Source organism: Psittacula echo (assembly GCF_963264785.1).
Source record: "Psittacula echo genome assembly, chromosome: 22".
NCBI classification, from domain to species: Eukaryota; Metazoa; Chordata; class Aves; order Psittaciformes; family Psittacidae; genus Psittacula; species Psittacula echo.
The window spans coordinates 1,146,481-1,169,574 of NC_137758.1; the positions used below are offsets into that span (position 1 = coordinate 1,146,481).

The 23,094-nt window shown below is 49.8% G+C and overlaps 2 protein-coding genes across 5 annotated transcripts in view; both read right to left on the bottom strand.

Moving 5' to 3' along the window:
* IPO9 (importin 9) overlaps window positions 1-10,322 on the bottom strand; it is a gene marked incomplete at its 5' end in the record, with an annotated part of 30,158 nt that extends 19,836 nt beyond the window's left edge. For both annotated transcript variants that reach the window (XR_013958354.1, XM_080633046.1), the window contains 6 exons: window positions 912-998; window positions 1,270-1,358; window positions 1,775-1,976; window positions 2,924-3,010; window positions 3,610-3,671; window positions 10,139-10,322. Coding sequence is in view for 1 of the 2 variants with exons in the window: in XM_080633046.1 (XP_080489172.1) it covers window positions 912-998; window positions 1,270-1,358; window positions 1,775-1,976; window positions 2,924-3,010; window positions 3,610-3,671; window positions 10,139-10,322 (711 nt within the window). The remainder of the gene's footprint in view (window positions 1-911; window positions 999-1,269; window positions 1,359-1,774; window positions 1,977-2,923; window positions 3,011-3,609; window positions 3,672-10,138) is intronic.
* Window positions 10,323-12,763: 2,441 nt separating this feature from the next.
* Window positions 12,764-23,094, bottom strand: part of KDM5B (lysine demethylase 5B) — a 50,285-nt gene continuing 39,954 nt past the window's right edge. For all 3 annotated transcript variants that reach the window (XM_080632807.1, XM_080632806.1, XM_080632805.1), the window contains exons 21-27: window positions 22,047-22,226; window positions 21,109-21,267; window positions 19,652-20,137; window positions 16,413-16,524; window positions 15,114-15,268; window positions 14,254-14,580; window positions 12,764-13,642 (exon numbers count right to left, since the gene is read on the bottom strand). In XM_080632807.1, the coding sequence (XP_080488933.1) occupies window positions 13,505-13,642; window positions 14,254-14,580; window positions 15,114-15,268; window positions 16,413-16,524; window positions 19,652-20,137; window positions 21,109-21,267; window positions 22,047-22,226 (1,557 nt within the window). In that variant the 3' untranslated portion in view covers window positions 12,764-13,504. The remainder of the gene's footprint in view (window positions 13,643-14,253; window positions 14,581-15,113; window positions 15,269-16,412; window positions 16,525-19,651; window positions 20,138-21,108; window positions 21,268-22,046; window positions 22,227-23,094) is intronic.

Here is a 23,094-nt window from a genome sequence, read left to right on the forward strand (position 1 = left end):
TGTCAAAGCACTCTGGAAGCAGTCCTTGGCACAGCAAGTAATAGTGGACAAAAAGAGTTTTATGGAGACCATTCCCCCTAACTCCATAGCTAAGGAGCACAGCTGTGTGCTTAAAGATTGCACGAGTAACCTTGTCAGTGCAGTACAGATAGGGTGTAATCACAGCTTCCCAAAAGTATGCATGGAATTGCTCCATGTGCAAATAGGACTGAAACAGCACACAGAGCCACTGAGCAACAACCAGCCGCCTTAGCGAGTCACCCCTTCCTATCCTCAGCACCCCAGAAGTTCAACAGAACGATTTGTTTCCTGGGGAGTGCTGGGAAACCCACTTGTCAAAGGCCATATAAAATGCAGATGTGCCCAGAGCCAGACAGGAGACTTGTCTATAAACTACACAACTGCTCTTCTAAAATGTTGCTTGGTTTGGTTTCCAGCATCCCTTTAGGAACAAAAGGGTAACGTGGATGGTAAAGAACTGATGGAGCTCCAGGAGCCTGTAACTAACACCTCAGACAAGGGCCACAAAACTGCCCATTATAACCCACATGGCCAAGGCCTGGCAGTGTCTGAGGACACACGGTTCACCTGGAGATGGAAGCTATGACAGGGATTTCCAGCAAAGGGATTATACCCTATCTCCTCCCCACACCGATTCCCCTTTCTCTGAGCTGTTACAAGCACATCTTTTGATACGTCACAAGTTCAACAATTATGGAAACCAAGTCACAGGATCCAGGCATGCATGGAAAGGAGGGAGGCAGCCACTTTACATGTGTTAAAGCACACCCTCTTCACCAGAACTACAGCTGACAGGGTACAGAGCTCTCCAACGCTTCACCTTCATCTTAACAACTCTCTGGAACCTCGCTCGGTCTGAATTCAGTGCATGTTGTAAGTTAAACTCTTGCCTTTTCCAGTTCCTCCATGTTACAGATCATATGGGCACACGTGGTAAATATCTCCACTGCACGCGACCTCGTGCGAATACCATACACCTAGGAAAAAGTTTAAATAACAGATCAGGAACACGAGATGCTTTCATTTCCTTTATTTTTATTTATTTTTTGCTTTGATTCTCTTGTTTTCTCATTGCTTTCAACAGTTCTGTTGAAGCATTCGCCGCCGTCAACTACCACATCATCTAGAAAACTCTTTAAGTCTACCTCACACTACAGTACAGCTTAGCCATTAAATCTGGAGCTTCTCTGCTCCAACCAACATCCCCGCTAATGCCATTCAGTACCAGCTTCCTAGTGCAGACCATACCTCTGCCATTGTGAAGATTTTGTACATCTCTGGAAGAATAACAGGAGCAACAAGTGGCATCTGTGTGTCCGTCACTTCCCGTGTGAATTCTACAACATGGAAAAAGAAGGAATGTTCTCATAAGAAACCAATTTGTAAGCAACAGCATCAGCATCTTTAGGAGACACTGAGCAATTTGGGAACACGCCGACCCGTACTCGATTAGACCAGTGTCATGTGGCCTCCCCAAGGCAACCCCTGAAGGCAAGTAGAGAAACAGCACACTAAAAATTGCAGGTATCTGGAAAACAGGGTGTTGCAATCCAGTTTCCTTCTGAGCTGTAACCTGTAGCATAGAACCTTCTTCCTTAGCTCTCACGACCTGTACTGGGCCTGCAATGCAGCAGTGACCAACACTGCCCAGGAGAAGCAGCAAATTCCAATTTCTTCAATTTGGAGTGCAAAGTGACAGGATGTTAGCACCTAAACCACTTCCTACATCAGCCTTGCCAAAGCTCTCACATACCTGTAAGCACTCTCATGGCTCCATGCACTGCGTTCACATCTCCACTAACCAGCATCTCCATCAAGAGACTGAAAAGCTCAGGCCAGGCCTCAGGCCAGTCCCAGTGGGCTATTGCTGAAACTGCATAAGCAACACTTGAGCGTACTTTGCTGATGGATTCTCTCAGCCCGTTGGGAAGGAGCTCCCTAATAGCAACTTTTGCCTGTGGAGAGGAACATTGTTCAACAAAGCAGATCCCCAGCCATAAAACATTTCAATTAAAACCAAATATATATATATATATATATATGACTGCATCCTATATTGATTCAGCACTTGTTTCACAAAGTGAACACTCAGGAGACAAAGAAACCTTGCACACTACAGCCCATAATTCTCTCCTGGAACAGTGCATAGAGTGTCTTAACGCAGTGCTCCTCATACAGAGCACTCGGCCAAGCACACAGTAAACAGCTCACAGCTGCACTTCCACAGGATGTAGATATCTACATGGAAGACATCCAGAGTTACTGAGATAAATCTCAGCTCCGGTCAGGGACTGTTTGCTTACTTTGGAAGACCTCAGTAAATGAGAACGAGTTCCCCTTAGAAGGGGCAGGAAATACACGGCCACTTCTTCTGGGGCGTAATTCACAAGATCTGCTTCAAGCAGTGATCTCTGCTGGGATGAATCATACCCTCGATGGGAAAGATGCTCCAGTCAACAGGGCCAGAATGTGACCATTTCAGCTGTGACACACTCCTACTGAATAGACTTTTAATGAAACTCAGCAGACCTTTAACCTGATACTTGCCATGGGAAAACAGCTTTTAAGTCCCAAGCTGAAAACCACAAGATTTAGCAAACCTCTGAAAAAGGACTGCCAGAAGCAGTATCTGTACAACTTACAAAGCACTTTTCTTCCAGTCTTGCTCTTAGAGCAGCAGAAACATTATGGCTGAACTTTTCCTACAGAAATCAGCCCAAGTTTAGTGTTGTTTTAAGCAACTGAAAACAGATTTTCAAAGTGGAAAACGTCAGAAAACCTTCACTGAAGCCATTAATCCTCAAAAGACACGAGGGCATTGGGACTTCTGAGACCACCTACAAAATTAATATCCTTGATGGATAAAGTGTCTCAAAGTAGACAACACGGAACCAAACCTTACCCTTTCTGTGGTCTCTGGAGGTCTGAACTTCTCTGACTGAGAACACCAGTGAGTTTCCACATACTGTTTCAAAATGACAGACGCCAGCTGGAGCAGGAGAGAGGGCAAGAGTCAGCAACAGCCACAGCAAGGTCACCCCTACCCTCTTTGCTCAGCCCCCATCCCTCTGTGCTGCTTTGAAAAGGGCAACAGGGCTTGGCAAAATGAAAACTAACCTTTCTGACATGGAAAAAAGGTTACCATAATACAAGATGAACTGATGTCCATCCATTGAGCAATGATGGCCTGTACAGCACGGACACATGGCAGGAACTTTACTTTCTTGCCTCCAAGAAGGCACAAGGTATGGGCCACATTGTAAATGAGGAAACATGGAACCTGAAGTTCCTTTTCCAGGAGGAAAACACCCACAGGAAAAGCTGCCGCAAAGACAAGCCCCACTTGTGCTCGCTGATGCCTTCCATCCACCTCATCAGCTGTGCCCAAGCACCAGGTTTAAGTCCAAAAAGCCCTATTTTCAAACAAGGTAAGTGCATAACACTTGATTTAGGGAAAGGAACAACTCGAGAGGAATGTAACAGAAAATGAAGGAGCAGTCACAGAAAGCTGCCTCCAATAGGACAGACCACTTTAAAAACCAAGGGAAGTTCCATCCCAATTCTTCCTACGTTTCCAGGTAACCTCACCTGCCGGATGGCCAGAGCTCCCTGGGGATCCACAGTCAGCTCCGCTAAATGAACACCAAACTCTGCAAGGGAAGGAAACCAAGAAGCTGGTATCAGAACCTTCAGTCCCACACAGCAAAACTCATTGGGGTTTCTGGAGAAAGGCATCATACCAACGGCATGACTCATATGTGGGAAGGAGGAGACAATTCCAATGCTGAGCTACTCCAATGAATCAGGAGCATTCATTCCCCCCTGTGTTCTCTGCACAAACTTTGTTTGTTTCCTCAGCATCTTATTTCTTTCTCTCATGGGCAAAAGAGTAACTTCCAATGCAGGTGAGGAACAAGCAGATTTACAACTGAACAAACCCCAAGAGGACAGAACGGAGCCTTATCAGTGACCCAGCCCCAGTTTGAACAACCCAGGTTCATCCAGAGAGCAAGCTGAAAACACCATTTCAGCTGTTCCAAATGACACCCTAAGTGGGCTCAGAACACACCAAGCTCCTTGCTGAGAAGCCCCTGCCCAAGCCCACAGACACCAGGAATTGCCTCTCCAATCATTCCAGCAAGAAACTGGTCCAGAAAATCAAGAGCTTCTTTTAGTTGTCAAGCAAGGTCTATGACAAAAGGCAAAACCAAAAGGCATGCACCAATTGTGCTGATGACTGAACACAGGAAATAAAACCCAGGCAGAGCAGCAGCTCTGGTCTGGTAAAACCATCTGCCTCCATCAATTGGCTTAAAATTCATCCAGATTGTTCCAGGTAGCTGAGGACTGCACTGAACCCTCTCTTTAATTTTGCTGGTCTGCTTAAGAACTACATCTGTGAGGTTTTGCCTCTAGGAACTGCAGGGCAGAAGGTACACGCTGAGCACAACCTGGCTCCCAGGGACAGCAGATGCTGCCCACAGCATCCCCAGCAAGAATGGACTGAAACTCCTTCTCAAAAGCAGTTGTGCACATCTGAGTGCTTCACCAAGGCGGGTGGTTATCTGTGGTTATCTGTGCTCCTCCTCACATCCACTCCACTTGTAAGAGGCTTTTCTGGGTTGGGAGATAATTGCCTCCCACTTTTCCCATGGTCACACAGAACATGCCCAGTTCCTTCAAACCTTCTTCATAGATCATGCATTTAACAGTAAGAGGAGAGTAAGAGAAAACCCCTCTTATCCTGGCTGCAGGAGCAGGGAGCCTCCTTCTCGGCTGTACTTAACATAATACTCCTCTTAACTGTAGCAGTAACTATTCCTCCAGCTGTCTGCAATACTCCAGACTCAAGGCATTGCATTTCAGCCGCATTTTTAAAGGGGACAAATGACCCAAGAAGCCACCATAAATGCAGCAGTTTCATACAGCCGCAGCTCACCACCGTGACTGACCTGCAACCTTCACATCTGTTTGCGTTACCCACATTTGATTCCTTCCACTCACACACGGTACTTCCCACCTCATGTACAATATTCCGCTGCAGTGATTTCAGGCCATCTCTCTCATTTTCCAACACTTTTAATCCTGCTCTCCAAGCAGACTGCAGCGCTCTTGCTGCAAACCAGAGCTGTGCTCACTCCTGCAGTGACCATGAGCTCTGGGTTGGACAGGAACCCGCTGACAACTGCTCCATGCCCAGGGACAACGGCGCACCTTAAAAGCATTACAGAACTGAACCTTCTTAACTGATAAATGTGGCAAATTCCTATCAGGAATTCTATTCATGGCATTACTTGGACGGACCAGATAAAGGGGGAATGGAAACACCATCCCCACATCACCAGGATCAAGTGGATGCCAGTTGAGCTGTCAGCAGCCCCGCTCCACACCCCTGAGCCCTCACTTCCCCTTTGCCCCCCTTGAACATTGCTTTTCTTTATGTTCCCTTAAAACCCAGAGACACCAAAGGTCACCAGGTAAACTTCCACCTTTCCAGGGACTGAGGATAATGCATCTCCCATCCCCAAGCTGTCAACCGGTGCCTATTCCCACACCTCCTCAGCAGAGAGACGATGCAGAAACATGGAAGAGATGGAGTCACTGGGGATGTTCGGATGTTGCTGCAGGGTGACATGGCAGGAAGAAACTGCCACCATGTCCTTACTCCAGAGCTGACATCCCATATTGCTCCAGAACAGCCCTATCAGTCAGACAGGAGACTCCTCTTGGACAGTTCAGCCTGTCCACTCCTGACTGTACATTTCTACCCATCCCTTTGTACAAGCACTGACCAGATCCATTATCAATCTGCTTCAGGGAGCTCGACTGCATCCTCTCAAAGACCTGAACCACCTCGAGCTGGCTGAACCCCACCTGGAGGAGAGCCATTTCTACCTCTGACATCCAACTGCGAGGAGCTCCACAGTTTGCACGCTGGGGGAAACAACCTGCTTCCTTCTGCTTGTTTCAGACTGATTTCCACCTGATTTTAGCTTGATGAGAAGGCACAAATAACCCTCACACCTCACTCACCTCCTCTGGCAGTTACTATTTTAAAGCCTCCATCCCAAACTCTTTCCCAGGCAGAAAAGTCAATGTATTTGCTCCTCCTGGGAGCAGCGGCTTTTCCACCCCTCTGTGTGTGTTTTACTGCCCTGCTTCACCCCTCCAGAAAGCAGCAAGCCAGGAACGCACCAGGAACTGATGTGGGGCTTTGTTCTCTGTTCCCTCCTTAACGGCCCATTTGGCTTTCAGAGCACGGCAGAGCAGTGAATGGGTGTTCTCAGGAAACTCTCCACCCTGACAATGGGATTCCTTCTCCCAGTGACAATAGTGAGGACAGCCCCTTGCTTTTTAAGGTGTCTCCTCCTCCCCCAGCACTGCTCTGTGGACACAAACACCCCCCATTTGCACACTCCACCGGCTCTGGTGAGATCCTTCTGTAGCTGTTGCCACCGATTCACCCTGGCCAGGCCGAGCAGCACTCCCAGCAGCTTTGCCACACCGCGATTTGCTCTCTTCCACATCATTTATGGATGTGCTGAGCAATCCAGCTTCACACGGGAGACTTCTGATTCTCTCCCTGCAGCGTGGAACACAACCGGTCACTTCTACCTTCTGTCTTCATGCTTTTAACCAGTTATTAATCCAGGAGCTGTCTGCAGCAGTTTCCTTTCTTCAAAGAGCTTCAGTGAGGGAACTTTGTTAAGAGCTGTTTGGCAGTGCCAGGACTCTTCCGTTAGACACAGATCCGCTCTGCCACAACCACCTCGTGTACCCTGCTCTCCTTACTCCAACTCTTGACATAACTACTATAGGCAGAGCAAAAAGCTGCCCTGACTCACCTGTAACAACCCCAACCTCAACGTTCACCCTCTCCTCCCCTTACAGCCCTCACCAGAGCAGTCCCATCCTTACCAGCTCACACTCATCTGGTCCCTAAGTGACCTTACACACCAAGATTACAGCCCAATTTGTAGCATGGTAATTTAACATGTGAGTCCCTTTAAAACCCCTGGAGATCCATCCTGTAACTGGATGTGTCCCCTGCAGAGGTCCTGCAGTGTGGCCACTTCAGTGAAGCTCCTGGATCCGGCTCCTGGAAGGTACCTTGCACACTTCAGTCACCTCTGGCTATGAACACCTCTGAAACACGTTCTGCTTCTGCCCCATGTGAAAGCAGCCCAAGTTTTTAGGTCTTTACCAAGCTTTTCCTCCATTTTCTTTTGCTCTGCCTCCATTTCTTTCTCATTAAAAGCGCCAACACTTGGGCTCTTTTCTACTGCTCTCACTTCTACTTTCAGCATCTTCTTCACACTGCTTCATGACACATCTTGTGTTTCTCTAAAGTACTTCTGACACCCCTAATCTACACCTTCACCTCAGGGACAAGGCGTTGTCAAACACTGTATTCCTTTAGCTCCTCTTGGTTTCTGCAAGTCTCCCCATACCAAAGACAGCACAGGAAGGACAATATGGCTTATTCCTCCCATGCTGCTTGACTAGAACAAGAGAGGAGGAATCACAGCAGCGCTAAATAATCCAGCTGAAAGAGACCACAGGAGGTCTCCATCCAACCCGGTGAGCAAAGCAGCACCAGCAGCATCAAACCAGGTTGCTCAGGGCACTTTCTAGGCAGGTCTTGGAGAGCCTCAAGGTTGGAAATGGTGCAGCTTCTACCACCTGCTCCAAAGCTCGGCTCTGCTGACAGGGACAAATTCCTCCTTAGATCCAGCCTGAACATCTTGTTTCAGTTTGTACCTGGCTTCCTTCATCCTCTCCAATCCCCCAGTGTCCTGACAGCCTCCTCAGAGCTACCAGAAGCTGCTGTCAGATCTAGCCCCCAAACCCTCTTTGTCTCCACATTGGAAAACTCCTCCTCCAGGCTGCAGTTTCCCAGCCAATGTTTCTGTCCTTTGCTGAACTCTCTCCTGTTTGGCGCTGCCTTTCCTGTACTGGGGAGGTGGGAGTAAACCTGGCCAAGTATTCCAGGTGTGGTCACGCAAGCGGTGACCAGAGAGGGCTGATCACAGCCTCTGGTCCTGCTCACACAGCCCGGGATGCAGGTGGCCCCCAGGGCACGCTGCTGGCCCTGTCCAGCTCACCGGCCACCTGCATTTCCAGGCCACAAAGCTGCTCCCCAGCCCAGTGGTGCCTGATCCGCATCCCTGTCCTGGGTTCCTCCACCCCCGGTGCCCAGCCTGGTATCTGTCCTTGCTGACTCTCAGGAGGTTCCCTCAGCCCATCTCTGCCCTCAAGGACATCAATCACCTCCCCTTCACTTTGGTGTCATTTGCAAACTGCAGGCAAGGGTATTCTGTAGCCTCCTTCAGGCCATGGGTACCAGACCTGTGTGCTTCTGGAACTGCAACCACAGAGCAGTGGTGGGTGACTTTAGGATATCTGTTAACCAGTGGAAAAACACAAGCATAAATCACTTCATTCCTCTCGCCCCCAGTGCTGCCGATCAAACGTAAAGCCCTGCATCCCTGGGCTCTCAAAGCGACTTCAGGGACATCCCTCAACTAAAGCCATCAAACAAGATCCTTTCCTGAAAATCTGTTACCCAAAGCACGGCGCAACCTTGATTTCATCTCTTGTGGTAGGAGTCCGGCTCTTTGGGATAAACACTGCTGCTGCTGAAGACACGCTGACTGTGGTGGCTTTGCAAGGCAAAGGCGCTATGGGTCAAGGCACCTCACAGCACTTCCAGACTCTGCAACGCCAGGAATCACTCACTGAAACCTCCAAGAGCTGTGGTGGCAACGCACATTTCCTCCTAATGCATCAGAGAAGACTGAACCCGAGAGCGTTACAAGCACTGCCCAAGGGACCAAACAAACCTTATACCAAACCATCCTTCCCATTGCCCCAGTGGCGTTCCCAGAGTAACACTGCTCCTGACCCGCTCACACCCTTACACCTCCCTTTAACATCAGCCTCCCTTAAGGTATTTCTGAGCTACAGTTAAGGAGCAGAAAGACTTTAAAACACTTCACAAAACACCTTCAGAATGGCTCTGTCAGACAAAAGTAAGGCAGAACTGCCAGGAGTGTCCCTGAACAACCCATGGAGCTGCCACAGGCACAACTCAGGGCCATGGGTGGCAATGCTGCACCTGGCAGCACCCAGCTCCCATCACAGCAACTACCACCAATGTTCCAGTGGTTCCTACAGATTCCAGCTCTTTGGGATAGGTCACAGAATGAAGTGAAACAGAACGTTATCATCGATGGGGTTTTAAGTGGGGCTTCCACCCAGGAAAAGGCAGCAAGTGCATGAATCAGCTTATTGCCACCAGAAAAAGGCTGTGTTGGTAAAGGGGTTAAAGTCACTGCTTCAATTTGAGGTGCTTGCTCTTTCATAGAATCTTCTCACAGCCTGGTTTGTGTTGGAAGGGACCTTAAAGCTCCTCCAGCTCCAACCCCTGCCATGTTCAGGGACCCCTTCCACTGGAGCAGCTTGCTCCAAGCCCCTGTGTCCAACCTGGCCTTGAGCACTGCCAGGGATGGGGCAGCCACAGCTTCTCTGGGCACCCTGGGCCAGCGCCTCAGCACCCTCACAGGGAAGAGCTTCTGCCTAAGAGCTCATCTCAGTCTCCCCTCTGGCAGGTTAAAGCCGATGCAAGCTCTGTCCTTTCAAGGCCTTAGGCTGGTCACCATCCAGCTCTGTTGTTTCGTCTGTCCTCAGCTCTCCACAACAGCGGAGCCCCAGCCTGGGGCTTTCACACAAGACGGGGGCACAGCCACGTCCTGACCACCCTGTGCAGCGATGCTGACCGGCAGGACACGGGCAGCACAGCGCGGTCACTGCGGGCCAGGCCCTGCAGCGGGAAGGGTCTCCACGACCGTGCTGTGAACGGCGCTGAGGGCTCGGGTGGAAGGAGGCTCCTGGCAGGGTCCCACCGGCGCGGCTGCAGCGCAGGCCCTGGGCGGGAGGGACCCGCTCCCCGCCGGCCCGACCGCTCCATCTGGAAGTTTTGGCCGAGCCCAACGCGCGGCCACGAGGCACCAGCACCGGGACCCGCTGGGGGGAACCCTGCGGCGGCCTCTCCCCACCCGGACACCGCCGCACTCGCTCCGCTCTGGGCCCTCAGCTCGGCGCGGCCCTCACTCACCCTCCGTCACCTCCAGCACCTTCACCTGCTCCTCGGCGGCGGCGCGCACCGCCTGCACCGGGCACAGGATCCCCGTCAACGTCTCCACCAGCGCCTCCTTCAGCCCCTGCGCCACCGGCCCCGGCCCCGCCGCGGCCCCCGCTCCGCCGCCGCCACCGCCTCCCGCCGCCGCCGCGCCCGCCATCGGCCCCCCCCACCCCGCTCCGCCGCCGTGCGCGGGCTACGGGCCGCCGCGCGCGCCAAACGCAGGGCACGCAAGCGCGAGCGACGCCGAGCGCCCCGCCCCGCCGACAGGGACCCCGCGGGCCGCTCACAGCGCCCCCTGACGGCGCGGCGGGACCGCCGGCTGCGGGGAGGGGAAAATGGCGGCAGCCGGAGGCGGGAGCGCTGAAGGCAAAGCCCTGCACACGGGCCGGGGCGATCCCAAACAGGGGCTGCATGGGCAGCCGCTCCCCATGGCCCGGCTCCAGGGTGCGCTTGAGCGCAGAACCCCACCGTGTGCTGGGCTGCAACCTCAGAGCGAGCAGCAGGGCAGGGAGGGGATCCTGCCCCCCCAGAGGAGGCCATGGAGATGCTGCGAGGGCTGGAGCAGCTCTGCTCTGGAGCCAGGCTGAGAGAGCTGGGCTGGGGCAGCCTGGAGAAGAGAAGGCTCCTGAAGGGGAGACCTGAGAGCAGCTCCAGTGCCTAAAGGGGCTGCAGGAAACCTGGAGAGGGGCTTGGGACAAGGGCCTGTAGGGACAGGCCAAGGGGAACGGCTTGAACCTGCCAGAGGGGAGACTGAGATGAGAAATGAGGAAGGATCCACGGCTGCCCCATCCCTGGCACTGTTCAAGGCCAGGTTGGACGGGGTTTGGAGCAACCCCAACACCCCATCCCCGGCCATCTTTTCTATGTGACTTCTTGTAAAAAGGGAGTCTCCATCCTCTTTGTAGCCCCCTTGAACAACAAAACCAACCCCAGCCCCTCTTCATTCAGGACACGTCACTGGTTCTTTTCAAGCCACTTTCAGCAACCTTTCCTGTCAGCACCTGGAACGTGGGAGCCGGCAGCATTTCACATCACCAGGGTAAGGGGGTTGTTACTGCACTGGGGATGGAGTCAGTGTCAGCCACCCAGCACCCTGTCCTCGGGTCAGGCTAACAATGGACTTGTCAAGCCCCACAATGTACAAAGATGACATTTTCAGTCTCATTTCCCCCTCTATGTGCCATTTAACATGCACACATGTGACTGCAGGGCTGTAAAAGGAGCATTCCTCCCCCCATCTATTGTTTCTATACCCAAAATTTCAACTGTATATGAAGTTATTAGTGACTGAGGTGTCATCCCTCAACAATCACATCCTGTTCTGTACCTGGAGCTCATTTGAATCCCAGAACAGGATTTCCTTCCTCCCTTCTCACTCCAAAAAGGAGGTGCCAGCACAGAAGGGGCTGGGCAAGGGAAGCCCTGGATTACTTAAATTTATACCAAGCCTTTGGCACTCTCATTTCTCCATTCCCCATTTCGGTCTCTGCTGCTGGCCGGTCGCTGACCACTGATCACACGGATTCTGTAATGCCAGCCTCTGCCTGTGGAAAGGAAATCCCGCACGTGCATTACCTGTGTGCAAGCAGAGCAGGCGGATGGCAGATTAGGTGGCATCAGATGAGTGTGTAGAAAACCAGCACCACTCCTGCCACCTCCATTCAGCAAGCGCTGACCCAACTGCCTAAAAACCTCTTTCACACCTCCAGGAGCAGCCTTCTGCAGAGATCCAGCCCAGGCTGCGGATCCACACGGATACCCAGCTGCTGCTGTGGATCAGAGCAGTGACCACTTCCAACCTTCCTGCTGCACAACGGCCGGAGCACCGATGCCACCTTTCTGGAGAGGACAGGATGCTGGGAGGAGAACGTGTTCTCTGGTTCAAAGATCAACCAGAGCTCCACAAGTTCCACCTGTGGCAGGCCAGGAGCCACCCCACTGCCACTGAGGCCTCTTCCAATGCAGCAACAGCCAGGTCTCACCATAGCAATTGCTCCCCAAAGGATTTGGGAGTAGCCCCACATGGGCTCAAACAAACCACAGCTCCTCAACTGGTCCCCTCAGAGCAGTGCTGCTGCCATTGCCCTCACTGCCCCCCATTACCCAGCAGGCCAAGGTCCCTCAACAGTCTTTGACACAATCATAACCAGTCCAGAAGCTGCCTTATTCCTCATGGTTTTAGCCTAAATGAAAGCAGAAGCAGCTGCAAGGGATCTGCCCTTGGGCCAGACAGGGGGTTCTGCGGACCACACGCACAAGCCTGGCAGAAGGAGCAGCCCCACACTTTTGCCTCCTGCATGAGTTCCCCATTCCTGTCCCTGCCAAATCACAAATCCTTTGTATTCAACCATTTATTCACCAAACCTGCAACTCATTTCAGTTTTGGAAAAGCTTTTGCAAGACTTGATGATAAAGGTTTTTCTTCTTTTTGGTGTGAATTACACTTTGATCTGTCTTCCCCTTCCCAACCTGAGTACATGAGGAAGGGAAGAGAATATCACTGTTCTGTTTCTTTTCTTAAAATGGATTTCTCCAGTGTAAGAGAAACTATCAATGCAATCATACAGATCCAGAGGGAAATGAAACTGCATCTCAAGCTCTCTAAAAACACCAACCTTTAATTTTATAACATAACCAGGGGTTTATTCCACAATATAAACTGCAACATTTGATACAAGCTACCCAAAAAAGGAGAAAGCCAAAATACAGCTGTGGCAATTACTTTACAGACCTCTTTTTTTTCCTGTCCTGTCTTCTACATCACCAGGCCATCAGTGACACTAGGATCTAACATTTGCTTTCTGTACACCAACCAACGCTAGAAGCGACACGCTGTTCGGAATCATTCCAGTCACTGAAACCAGACATAGAAGTTATTGCTCAGATAAATAAACCTAATCTACAAAAAACAAAGGGGGAAAAAAGAAAACTAAAGTCTCCAAAGAGTTAACAGAGTAAACAGGGATTTCCTCACAAGAGGATTTATTGGAAAATTCATGGTGCAGGGTTTTTTTTTGCACCTAAACCAAGCTGAATTAAATACGCCGGTAAATCCCAGAGAGGTAACTTAATGCTGTACAAGAAAAGGTGCGTGTTTCAAATGCCTTCCAAATCGGTGGAAACCCCTGCTAACCAGTCAGCATCTCGAACCTCAACAACCACAAACAGCTCAAGGGAAAATACAAAAGTGTCAAAAATTGGTTTGAGTTCTGGAAAATGATCCCATAAGGATAGAAGTAGCACCATTTGCAATCTGGTTTTTAAACCAGCCCCTGTGGCTTTATTGGAAAACTCTGAAAAACCTTCTTTACGCAAGTCCTGAACGGGTTATGGGCAGTTTTACTTCCGATATGGAGAGTCCTTGCCGGTGCAGCTGATGCAGATGTAGTCCTCCTTCTCGGCCATTTCAGGAGAGATACCCACACAGACCTGGTGGAACCACTGGTTGCAGCTGCCGTCGCACTGGACCCAATCCACCTGAGAGAACAGACACACCAGTGTTCAGAGCAGGCCCAGGCAAACACGCACAGTGCTCGGCAGTCGCTCCTGGGCTCCTCATCTATTATGTACGGGAGCAGAAATGTGCCATTGTACAACTGCCTGCTGCTGGGTATTCAATTGTGTTCCCTGTTATCAGGACTCCTGCAGTCCAACTCCTCTGAAGCTGAGAGAAGGGCACACTTTTCTTATCCCTCCTGTTGCTTTCCCACCTACTGAAAGATTATGGATGGCAACGCCACCACAGCCCTCCCAGGCACCTGGGGCTGCCCCTCTTCTCCCCTTCCCAGTAGCGATGGACTGTGCAGAGCTCCAAGGCACTGCCCCATCCACAAAGCCAATCTGCACCCCTATTCCAAGAGCAGAGATCAATGTGGTGTCTGCACAGCCCCACCTCCTCCCTCCAACTCCACGCAGATGTTTTGGTGTCCACCTGCCTCCCCCATTGCAGCCACACAGCCGCTCTTGATCCCTCAGATGCTGCCTCTGGGTTACCGAGCGCCTTGTGCTCACTCTGCAACTCGTGTTTGGGCAGCTGAAGGCCCTGGATCCCAGCACTCAGAGCCCCGCAGTGAATCTGCTCTACTGACCTCATCTCCTTCAGGCTGGAGACAATTCACAGCAGGGCAGATGGCATCCTCATCCTCAGAGTCCTCCTGCTCAGAGAACGACATGTCTGAGGGAAGCAAGTGGCTCTCAGCAGAACGCTGCATCTCCAGGAGACGCTCCCGCTCCCTCTCCAGTTTGTTAGTGCCAAGATCCTTTGACGGATTCAGTTTCAGCTTCTTCTTTTTGGGTGTTCTCATCTTTTTTACTCTTGCTCTCTTCCCATCGCAGAAGCTCTCTCTCTCAAAGCGACGCTTCAGTTTCCTCTCCATGTAACTCGTTCCATCCTTTTTCCCTCGGCAACACTCATTCTGTTGGGAAGATATTTTGGCAAATTTGTAACGATGCAACCAGCACTCATCATCCCGTTATTCCACACCCCGCTTTTAGCAATAGGCTTAAGTGAAAGTACAGCATTCGACAGAGTGCTGCTGTTTCAGCAGAAGGGGGATGCGAGGGGAGCAAGGGATGGGGTCACCCATCCCACGGACAGAATATATAGAAACAAAGACCCTCATTTCCTGCCTCCGAGCCCACTGCTCCAGAGGCAGTGCTCTCAGAAAGCCTCAACCCAGGGCAAGAGTCAAATTAGGAGAGATGTATTTCAAATACAGAGAGTGAGCATAAAATCCAGATTTGAACTGCAGAAATGCATGAGGCCACAAATTAGCATTCAGTAATTTGCAACAAATTCGTTACCAACTTCTTGCCCCCTTCTGAGCAAGGAAAATGTGTTTTCCTGGCAGCAGGGCCACACACACAAACCTCCTTGTAAAGCTCTTGGGTTCAGGCAGAGCCTCTACTCCACCGCGACCCAAGCTCACTGCTCCGGTCAGGCACTTGCCTTTTCACTCGGTGCTCCAGCGGGTGATCTCTGCTCTGTTTGCAAAGCAGGGCTTTGCTTCGTGAAAAGGATCTGGTACAGCTCTTGTATTTCAGGCAGGGAAACCTGTAGCAGCTGGGCTTCCATCATGAGCTCATCCAGCTCTGTGCTAATGACTGCGATGAAAGACAGAGAGAGGAGAAAAGGAATTCCTCAGTGTCAGCACTGACAAGAACTGCACAGAGAATGAAAACCCTTCCCTGACAGCACATTAAAAAGAAACCCACAACAACTGTGACTGACTTAAATCTGCAACACTATGGACTCTTCTCTGTTCCCTCTTCACTGCTCCGTTTTAACAGCAGGTTGAAAAGAAAGATGAAGGCTCACTCAGAAGTTACTGCACTGAGGCTCAGCACCCTTCCACATTTGCGTTTTTTGCTGGATAAGCAATTGCTATCATTGCTTCTGAAGCTACAAGCAGCGTGATGATCCCCTCACTACATAACAGTAGTAAGATGAACAAGCTGAGTGAAATCCGTAAGTGAAGCCAGGAGAGGAGAGGAAGGGAAGCTGAGAGGATGAGCCTGGAAACAGAGTCCTGCTGCACAGTCACCACCCACCCTCCGCTGCAGGGACCTCCAAAACTCACACTGGGCTTTTGGAATAGTGACAGCCAAGGGAGGCCAAAGTCACTGTGTGAGGAACAGCTTCTGCATACAGTGTTCACTACAACTCAAATATGGCCTGAAAACAAACCTGATGGTACAAAGGACTGCCTGGCTTGAGTCTAACTCTAACGTTGAACTGAGGTATCATATGTAGTATAAGTATGGACTAAGCTGCACTGAGTCTTGAAGATGTGAACACCAGACCTTTGTCCCCACAGCATTATGCATTAGAAGGGAAGAAATGTAAAAATAACTTCTTTTACAGTTGTAAAATGATGCAGTTTACAGCATGTCTGTGGCAGTCCCATAAACACCAAGTCTGAGCAGGGAAGCACGCAGAACCTGCAGCTGGGTCACTTGGAGCACGGCACCAGCCAAGAAAGCTCAAGTCTCTGACTCTGTGACAGTTGTGCTGCAGCAAAACATATGTGGACTCGTGTCCTATGGATTAAGTACCCCATGGTCTCCAGCACTATTTCCTTATGTCATTCCCATCCATGTCCTACAACTTCAGGATCTCTCCCCTCTGCCTTCCCCTCCTGTGGCCGTCTTCAGTTGACCAGGTCACCCTCTCTCCTCCACCAAGCACAGTGAGGGAAAAAAGGGGGAGAAGGGAGAAAGAAGCAAAATCAAAGTGAAGATTACAAACCATGAAGTGGGATGCAGTGCTGTCCTGCCGAAAATGGAGAATGTAAATAGATGGTTCTGTTATCCCAGTCATGAGGCATGGAGAATGACATTGCTCCAATTGTCTGGGAAACCTAGAAAACAAAACAAACCACAGAGTTTCACTAAAGGTGTAGTTCTGAGAGTGTCCAATAGCTGCAATAGACTCAATCCTTGTTCTTCAATTGCTTACATCTTGTATTCCTGGAAACTGTTCAATCTAATCCACCCAAACCCTTCATCCGACACCTGGAAGCAGGCAAAGGCAACTTTCTTGCCAGAACTCTTAGCTGTGAATTGTAATTTCTGCAGAGATCAGAATCAGGGCCCATGCATGCAGCAGCCGCAGGCTCCATCAGAGCACAACCAGTCTGTGGAGCAGAGACAACACTCTTCACTCAGCACACACACAAGACACGCCAAAGGCAAAACATGCTCTGGCTTATGCAAGACAGCAAGGGTCATGTTTGGCCTCGGGAGTAACAGAAAGGCATCCACCCAATGCCTTCCAAACTATCGCCTACCTCCCTAATGCAGGCTCAGACTCTGGCTCTCACCAAGCCCTGCAGCTGTTTTGCAAGTGAAGTTTTCCAACTCATCTAAATGTTCCCCATTCTTCACTTTGGCCAATGCCAAAGCAGCCCAACTCCAGTGGTTACTGCTACAGGCTTCTCTGGGGGAAGCAGTGTTCATAACCCCAGCTAACAGGACAGGACAGCAATGCTGAGACACTGCAGTCACCAAAGCCCTACCTCTAATCCATTGGGACCAAAGCTTTAGCTCAGCACCTGTGCTGATGGCTCGAGGTCACCTCTGACCTGCCCTCAGTACTGCTGGCTACAGGGAGGAGGACCCAAACCAGCTCTGTGAGAGCTCCCTTGACTTAGGAGGTTTCCTGACTTGAGCTCCAGCCCACACAACAATGGCTGGGGTGCTCTCAGGTCGGAGGAACCTCATGGTACCGCACTGAGTTGCAAACACTGTGATAATAAAACTAAGCTTCCCGTTCCCATTTCTAGCCCAAACATCAACTTAGATGCCCAAATCTCACCCAGGTTTTTGCAGCTATTCTGGCTGGTCCAGGAAAATGATACTTTCAAACAAATGATCAGAGAAATTCTCTTCAGATGCCTACACATGGTTTGAATTTCTAAACCCAGGCTTGCCTACTTGAGGAATCTGGGCAAGCCCAGCACCTTGGTAGAGCTGAGTTCTTCGAGAAGCAGCTACAAAACCTCTCAAGCACGTGTGGCACCTTTCATGGTTTAACAAACTGAGTATGAAAACACAAACACACAGACTGACTGTGACAGGGTCGGAGGAGCACAATAAAGGTGTTTAAAGGAAAAGCAAGGGAGTGCATTTCATTTGGGGGTGGTTGATGTTCTTTACACTGCACTTTCAGATTCTTTTTCTGCATTTACTATCTCAGGAATAAATTTATTATCTCCCTCATGTCCACACCTGAAACTGCTGAGCTTAACTCAACTATCAGCAGAATATCCATCAGCAGAACTGATGGATGGGGCAGAGCAGTTGACATCATCTACCTGGACTTGTGCAAAGCGTTCAAACACTGTCCCACACTACAGCCTTGTCTCTAAACTGGAGAGACACCAATTTGATGGCTGGGCCACTCGGTGGATAAAGAACTGGCTGGCTGGCTGCACGCAAAGAGTTGTGGTCAATGGCTCAATGACCAATTGGAGATGGGTGATGAGTGGTGTCCCTAAGGGGTCAGTGTTGGGACCCATCCTGTTCAATATCTTTGTTGGTGACATGGGCAGTGAGATTGATGCGCCCTCAGCAAGTTTGTGATGACAGCAAGCTGTGTGGTTCAGTTGATACGCTGGAGGGAAGGGATGGGATCCAGAGGGACCTGGACACACTTGGGAGGTGGCCAATGCCAACCTCATGAAGTTCAGTCAAGACAAGTGCCAGGTCCTACACCTGGGTCAGGGCAATCCCAGGCACAGCTACAGGTTGGGCAGAGAAGAGATTCAGAGCAGCCCTGCAGAGAAGGACTTGGGGGTGTTGGTTGATGAGAAACTGAATATGAGCCAGCTTCAGTGTGTGCTTCAGCCCAGAGACCAACCATGTCCTGGGCTGCATCAAAACAATCGTGACCAGCAGGTCAAAGGAGGTGATCCTGCCCCTCTACTCTGCTCTTGTGAGACCTCACTTGAAGCTCTGTTGCCCTCAACATAAAAAAGATGTGGAGCTGTTGGAGCAAGTCCAGAGGAGGCCACGAGGATGCTCAGGGACTGGAGCAGCTCCTGTATGGAGACAGGCTGAGAAAGTTGGGGCTGTTCAGCCTGGAGAAGAGAAGCTGCATGGGGATCTCAGAGGATCTCCCAGTATCTGAAGCGGGCTACAAGGATACTGGAGAGGGACTCTTCATCAGGGACTGTAGCAATAGGACAAGGGGTGATGGGTTCAGACTGAAACAGGGGAAGTTCAGGTTAGATATAAGGAAGAGGTTCTTTACTGTGAGGGTGGTGAGGCACTGGAATGGGTTGCCCAGGGAGGTTGTGAATGCTCCATCCCTGGTGGTGTTCAAGGCCAGGTTGGATGGAGTCTTTGGTGACATGGTTTATCGTGAGGTGTCCCTGCTTATGGCAGGGGGGTTGGAGCTGGATGATCTTAAGGTCCTTTCCAACCCAAACCATCCTATGAGTCTATATTCAGCTCAGGAGTTCTAGTGTAAGTGATAAGGAGGAGGAGCAGTAATGAATGAAGGCACCCTGTTGAAAACAAGCTCATCTGAGAGCCAAGCTGGTAACACTGTGGGCAGTTTGGGCCTCCGTTACTATTTCTCAACACTTAAAACTATATTGAACTACTTGTAAGAACAGAATATAAAGACTAATTGAATACTAAGCACTCTAGAAACAATAGCTTCAGCAACTCTTGTCGTTAACAGCATCACATTAGAGCACAGGAGCTGGGAGGAGGAGAAGCAAAAATGGGCTTGTTAGGAGTAATTGTTCCCAGGACTCCAGCAGAAGGAAAACATGAAGCTGTCGCTGGAGGACACACATGTCCTGAATAAACGTCAGGGCAGAACTAGAACTCCTTAATCTGTAAAGCAACACATGAGCAGTCTGCTGTGCTGGTATTTGCATGCAAACACAAGGAACCAAAACCCAGAGAGCTATTACGGACTGTTTCTGCTGACCACACATCACCCACCACCAGGAACCCCAAGCAGCTCAGCCTCACCTTGTTTGTCTCTGGCAATTGGCCTGACGTGGCTTGCCATCTGGTGTACAATAATCCTGAGCCAACTTTGTCTTGTATGTGTTTTAGATTCCCTGAATATAACATTTGTTGTGCTCTGTGCTGCCAGTTCACAGTTCTCTCGATCATGTACCGCAAAGCATCCCCCTCAGGAAGCCTCACACGGATGCGCTGCAGGGAGGCCAGCAATGGCAAGATCTTTTCTAAAGGTGGCTTTTCTGACCGATGACAGTGTGGACAGAGCCACACGCGAGGTCCCTGCAAAACGTTGGGCACCGAAACACAGCCGGTGTGGAAGAACCCTCGGCAGAGTTCACACTGGATCATGGGAGCAGCTGGCTCCTTCTGGCACAGACACACTTTCAGTTCCGTGTCCTCTTCACTGGACAGCACCTTCACTTCATTCGCTGCTCGCAGAGAACGCAACGCTTCCATCTCCTTCAACCGGGCTTCCCCAAGCGTGGCCATCTAAAAGGGAGTTCAAAGAAAGGGATGTCAGCTCGAAAGGAACATCACTCGTTACAAACAGGGTGACTCTGCACGGCCACACTTGTCAGATACACCAGCGAGTAGTGCAGACTGTTAAGAAGCTCCTCACCCTCATAAGCCTTCACCTTTGAATGTCTGAAGTGAAGCACTTATGAGGATGTGCAACAAAGCGACTTCAGTTTCCTTCCATTTTCTCATAGGACCCAGAGATACAAAGCTTATTCCTTTGCAAAAAACAACCTCCTAACTCCCTTCCTCTCTGGTGCCAACCCTTCATGTTTGGTACTACAACCACATCACCTTCATTAAAGCAGCCTGCATTCTGAAACAAGTGAACATGTCTCACGTGTACCATTACAGTCTAACTCTGTGTAATCGTAAAACATATCTGGGCAGTTTTCAGAAACACAAATTCACCTTTGGTATCCCCCTTTGCACGCTCTGTCAAGTGCTCAGGGCCTTACCCTAACCTATGTACTCACTTGGGAGTCTGGAAACACCAAATGAAATTGAGGTGTGCTCCCTTCCTACTCATGATCCTTTTTTCGGGCATCTGCAAATCTAGTTGCCAACAGATTAAAACTTGAATGTCCCATATCTAAAGGGATAACCAAATTCAAACCCTATCAAATCAGTTTGCTGCTGCTCATTCACCAAAGGATATTGTTTAATCTGACTGTGGTGGAGGCTCTGAAATAGGTCTTTCGGGATGAAGCACTTCACCTCCATCCAGAACTAATGTTTTCCTGACTTCATCACGCATGAGCTTTTCTTTAATTATGGTGTTGTTCTAATTATAGGTGGTGTTGGGTTATTGTGAAAGGATCAGATGAGGGAAAGCCCTATCCTATCTTTAATAAGGTTTTGGTAGGGTGGGCTAGAACAGATCTCAACCAGGATTCAGAGAACTCAGAAGAAACTGCAGTTCAAGGAAGCCCCGGGCCACGTACCGCAGATGCGGTGTCTTTGCTCTCGGAGAGCGCTCTTTCCAAGTCACTCAGAGTCTCCAGCTTGGTGCTTTTCTTCTTTCCACCTGGCACCGGCTCCTTCAACTTCTTCTGCTTTCTTTTCAGATTCAGCATTCCAATGTCACAGCGGGGACACAGCACCTGATGGACAGAAAAGCAGTGTTTGTACCGCGTTCGTCCTGCCCTAGCACAGCCATGAATGACTGCTTACAACAGGGATTCCTGCAGTTTTTCCCATCAAAGACTCAGGGGACTAGGATGAGGTTATGTGGAAAATGGGGAGAGCTGGAAGCTTAAGAACAGTTTTATAAAATGGGCAGACCCCAAACACTTCCATGTTTCATTTGGATTGCTGGTAAGTACAGAGAGCGGATACATGAAAAGCCTCTGTGCCATTTAAGCTGCAAGCCCTGAAAAACAGTAGAGTATTCCATGGGCTGCCCTGCATTCCCATCTGTATCAACCTAAGAGGGGCTCAGTATAGGTGAAGGTGGACTGCTCAAGAACACACACAACAAGAGCTTCAGAGGGGCAGCAAAAGCAGCTACAGCCTCACCCTTATCACAGCCAAACCCAAGGTGGACAAAGTGAATGTGAGCTCCAGTGGTTGCACTGAAGTAACTTCAGTGCCATGAGTACGTTAATATTCCCATATTCACATTGGAAATGTCAGGCTATGGCACAGCACGCTCTTTAGCCATGGATTAGAAAGAATAGAGGAAATTTAGCTGAATCTTCAGCATTTTACAAGTTTAATCTGATCATTAAAAGTACAGGTCAATCTAATAAAAATTATGTTCAGCAATATAATCCTAAAACTGTTCTGCAAATATACTTGCTATTTATTGCTATTTCAGGAGTTAATACTGTAACCCTGACTGATGTGCTGTAGCTGTGCTGGGAATGGTGAGATCTCTTACCTCCAAAAGAGAGTAAGGGGAGTTCTCGCACAGAAATGTGTTAGCTGCACACTCCTTCCACGCTTGAACTTCGGACACCAAGGACTCCAGCCTTGGCAGGTAGTCCAGGTGCACCGGAATGGATCGACCTCTCGTGACAAGTTCCGCTAGTGTGTCCAGCACAGGCACACGTCCTCCAACCTGCCAGATTATGTCGTAAGAAACACTGGGTGTATCGAAGACGTTCCACACATCACAGCAAGTCATTTAGATTAACAGAAGGTAGAGCTTGTAAAATCAAATGTATTGCTAAGCCACGTCAGTCACTTCCAGAGCTGTTCCAACATTTGTGCTTCTCGTGCTCTAGTCATTAATTACACAGACACAACTACTAAAACCCTTGGAGAGGGAGAATACCCTCACCAACTGACAGTTTGAATAAACAAACAAGAGACCAATGACATAACCAACATAAGCAGACTCCAAACTAACAATCTGCATTCACAGCAGAAAACCAAAACCATTTTGAAGCAGACCCCAAAGGCAAGTCCAGCCTGGTCCCTGCCCTGCCAACAGCAATGCCTCATCTCAAGTACTCAGCGTGCTGGCTGAAAGTGACTGTTCACTCACCGCACAGCCCACGCCTCAGGCATCCCAGTTACATGAAGTCCAGCTGTAAAGCAGCACTGAGAGGCAATTTCTGCAATAGGCAGGGCTGTGGGACTCCAGAACTATCCATCCGGAACAACCCCAACATCTCCAGCAGCAAGTCTCCAAGTAGTGATGCCAGCTTCCACCTCAAGATTCAGACAGAGCTGCTACAAAGTTACATGCATTTTAATCTATGAAATTAAAGGCTGACCATAAGGGAACACAACAAGAAACAGCCTTGAGTCTGGCCATGCTTAATGGCTAACAGATGAAGGAATACCTCTCAGTCTCAGGGTGTCTGATAATGATACTGATAATGCCACCAATGATACTAATGTGGAAATGGCAAATGAATTCTATGGTTCTATGGGGCCTCAGAAGAGGTGATTCCATCACCAGTAATTACTAATATTCTTGT